Raw genomic sequence first — 3,537 nt, 5'->3', positions numbered from 1 at the left:
TGAAAACTGTTTTCAAGCATGTCTTACCTTCCTCTTTGGTTTTCAAAGAAGCAAGGTACTCCTTGCAGTTTCTTTTCCAATGACCTTTGCCTTTACAATAAAAGCATTCAGCATCATTTTTGTCAGCCTTTTCTTGTTTACCCTTGGGTTTGGTCACACCACCCTTAGGTGCCATAGGTTCTCTTTTAAAATTATTCTTTCCATTTCCTTTTGCTTTCCACTTTCCTTTCTTCTTAGAAGAGCTTCCAACTACCATAGCAACTCCTTTATTTTTCTCAGATGCAATTTGATTCTCATAATCAATTAGCATGTTGAGCATTTTATGAAGATCACAGCTTACTTTAATCATATTAAAGCTAACAATGAATTGTGAAAAAGTTTCTGGAAGAGATTGCAAGATCAAATCTTGTGAAAGTTCTTTGCCCAATTTTCATCCCAACTTCTCAAGTTGTTCAATAAGATCAATCATCTTAAGAACATGGGGTCCAACAGGAGAGTCCACATCAAGTGTGGATTTAAACAAAGTTTTGGACAATTGATATCGGGCCGTCTTACTTTGTGCATCATACATCTTCTTAAGATATTCAACAATAGTTGGTGGATCCATATCCTGATGTTGCCTCTAAAGATCAGAACCCATGGATGCCAGAATGATGCATTTGGCAGTAAGACAATTTTTCAAGTACTTCTCATAAGCCTTGGTTGCCTCATTATCAATACTTCCATCCTCTTTAGGAACTGGGGTCGTTACAACAGGCTTATTGATTATATCAATTAGCCTTTCATGCATGAGAATAATTCTCAAATTGCGATACCAATCATCATAATTGGCTCCAGCCAATTTGTTATTTTCAAGTATGCCACGCAGTGATAGAGCAGACATATTATTCATGAATCTAAAAGGAAAAAACAAATATAAGTACGTCCTCACACATACAAATAACACTTTCTACAATAATTATTATTATAGAAAATTAAGAAATCTTTATTTCTTAAATTAAGTGTTAAAAAAGTATTTAAAATCATGAATGAGTATCTTGGTTGTCAAGTCATTACTCATACATTTTTAAACAGATGATTAAATGTATCACATACAATTTTAATCCCAAATAATTACCTGGTTGTTAGGTTATTATTTAATTAAATTATATTTTATACCCCTAGGTTGTCTAGGTTCAAGTAAAAATTAATTCATTCCATGTATCAAATACATGTATATAAATTTTATCCTTGAGTACGAATCTCCTGGTTGTCAGGTAACTCCTCGTAAACAAAGTATAAAATTTATTTATCCTTTTTTTTTCTTTCAGTTTTATTTCATAAATAAATAAAAAATAATAATAACAGTATGTTCCTTAACATACATATAATTTTATCCCATATAAATTTATAATTTTGATAATAGCATCCCATGCTATTATTAGGAATCACATTCACTATAATAACAAAACTTAAATTAATCCTATTAATTATGTAAATTTTTGCAATAAAATTTTAAACACAAAAGGGCCATGGCTCTGATACCACTGTAGGATTACTAGTGTTCATAACATGCAGCGGAAGTAATAAAGTAATCCTATTGATCTATTTTGTGCTTAAAACTTTATTGAAATAAGATGGGTTAGATGCCAATACCTGAGTACCCTAGTGAATGAAAACTTTTTCCTTCGATAGTACGAAGGCACTATGTGTATCCACACCGAGACTGATCCTTGTTGTCAACTCCTTGACCAATGGATTTAACTAAGAAATTTCTTGCAACTCCTTGCACCAGCAATTCTTCACTAAGAATTGGAATATTTGTGTATGTGGAGGTAAAAGAAAAACTTGTGTGTTCTTTCTTTTATCATATACACATATATATAGTATGAGATTGGTGACTGATTTGTGAATCAAATTACAACTTAATTTGAAACAGAATCAGTTGGGATCTTATCCATATTTAAAACTCATCATAGAATAAATAATTAATTATTTAATATTTTCAGTTATCATATTATTATATTCATGGTGCTAGCAAAGAATATAATAATATTCCATTTGAATTAATATAATTATTTATTTGATCTAATCAAAATAATAATTAAATGATTATTTACCAAGGATTAGAACACTCGTTAGTGTGTGACCCCATAGGTTCAATACTAAGCGGGTAGTAAATTAGTCATACTAAATTTACTAATCAAGGTTGGCGTCTAGCAACGCTCCTTGACGACCCGATAGTATGAAGTAATAATATTTTTACTAAGAACCCAAGATGAACAAAAAAATACAACTCCTTCCATCTTTTCAGCTCTTGGCTAACTTTTAGAGTATGGTTTGATTGTCAAACTCTAACTTGTAACTATTATTATAATGAATTATGAATGACTTAAGAAACTCATTTCTTAATTCATTCAAACCCCTTGGCCAAGACATTATTTATTTCATTCATTATAATCGTAGAGCTCAAACTTTACCATAGTTAATGGATTCCATTTTGACTAATTATTAATTCTACAAGTATTTAAATCATACTCAATCTCCATTCAACTAACACCATAGGGTGTTAGGTGTCCGGAATCAAAGTATAACAAATACATTGTCAATTACTATGATAATCGCAGGTCAAAGGAAAATTCTAATATTATGTTCATTATAAGAATATCCTATTGACAAATATACGGTAACTATAACCATTAGGAATTCTTAGAGTGAGTCAGTTCAATGGTTATATCTCTATATATACCATTTATATATATAATTTAGTAAATGAGTTATATTAATCTTCATCCAATGAAGACTATTATATATATATATTAATCTATCCGAATCACTAATGTCCCATTTTTAGCGATTCTACGATTAAGAACAATTTAAATTAAAAGTACTCATAAAACGTATATCTCATTATTACGATCCCTATCGTAATTATTCGTTTCTAATTTTAATTAAGGACACTATCATAAATTATAAAAGTTTATTCTTATAAAAAGAAATAATAATAATAATAATAATAATAATAATAATAATAATAATAATAATAATAATAATAATAATAATAATAATAATAATAATAATTCAGAATAGTATTTTGTTGGACATACACTTATCTCTAACAAGTTCATTACTTGCAATTTTGAATGTTCTTTTATTTTTTTAATTGTTCATATCTTCATTGAAAATCTTGTTGCCTTCACAACCAAAATTGCACACTCATTGATCGCTGGTCCTTGGGAGACGACCCAGGAATTAAAACTCCCGGTTTATATTGGTTTTGAATTTTGACATCTTTTGATTCCAAACTTTGGTTGGGAGTTGTTCGTCAGTTGGGAACTATACTATCGACGAAATCATATTTTATGTGAAAATTCCTAATCAACATTCGGCACACCACCATTCATCAAGTGGAACAACATCAACCTCAAATCCACTAGCAAAATTTCATCTATCAAGAATAAATTTAAAGTTTTGTGAGAATTGAGTGATGGAAAAGTAAAAGAAAGTGAGATTTGGTACTGGTAATGATAATCAAGGTATTTTAGATTATACACACTC

At 29.6% G+C, this 3,537-nt stretch overlaps 1 protein-coding gene across 1 annotated transcript; it reads right to left on the bottom strand.

Annotated features, from left to right (window-relative positions):
• Window positions 1–430: 430 nt before the first annotated feature.
• LOC140176688 (uncharacterized) lies at window positions 431–883 on the bottom strand. The gene is made up of 2 exons (XM_072208232.1): window positions 707–883; window positions 431–622 (listed from the first exon to the last, which is right to left on the bottom strand). Exons 1-2 carry the CDS (start codon window positions 881–883, stop codon window positions 431–433), a joined length of 369 nt encoding a protein of 122 aa, XP_072064333.1.
• Between the last annotated feature and the right edge of the window lie 2,654 nt (window positions 884–3,537).

The sequence above is a fragment of the Arachis hypogaea genome, chromosome 12 (genome assembly GCF_003086295.3).
Source record: "Arachis hypogaea cultivar Tifrunner chromosome 12, arahy.Tifrunner.gnm2.J5K5, whole genome shotgun sequence".
Classification (NCBI taxonomy): domain Eukaryota; kingdom Viridiplantae; phylum Streptophyta; class Magnoliopsida; order Fabales; family Fabaceae; genus Arachis; species Arachis hypogaea.
This window is presented reverse-complemented; position numbering and strand designations above follow the sequence as displayed.

Coding starts and splice junctions, on each gene's coding strand:
- LOC140176688 (XM_072208232.1), bottom strand. CDS start 883: ATGTCTGCTCTATCACTGCGTGGCATACTTGAAAATAACAAATTGGCT. Junction 623..706: donor ATGGAAGTATTGATAATGAG/GCAACCAAGGCT, acceptor TCTGATCTTTAG/AGGCAACATCAGGATATGGA.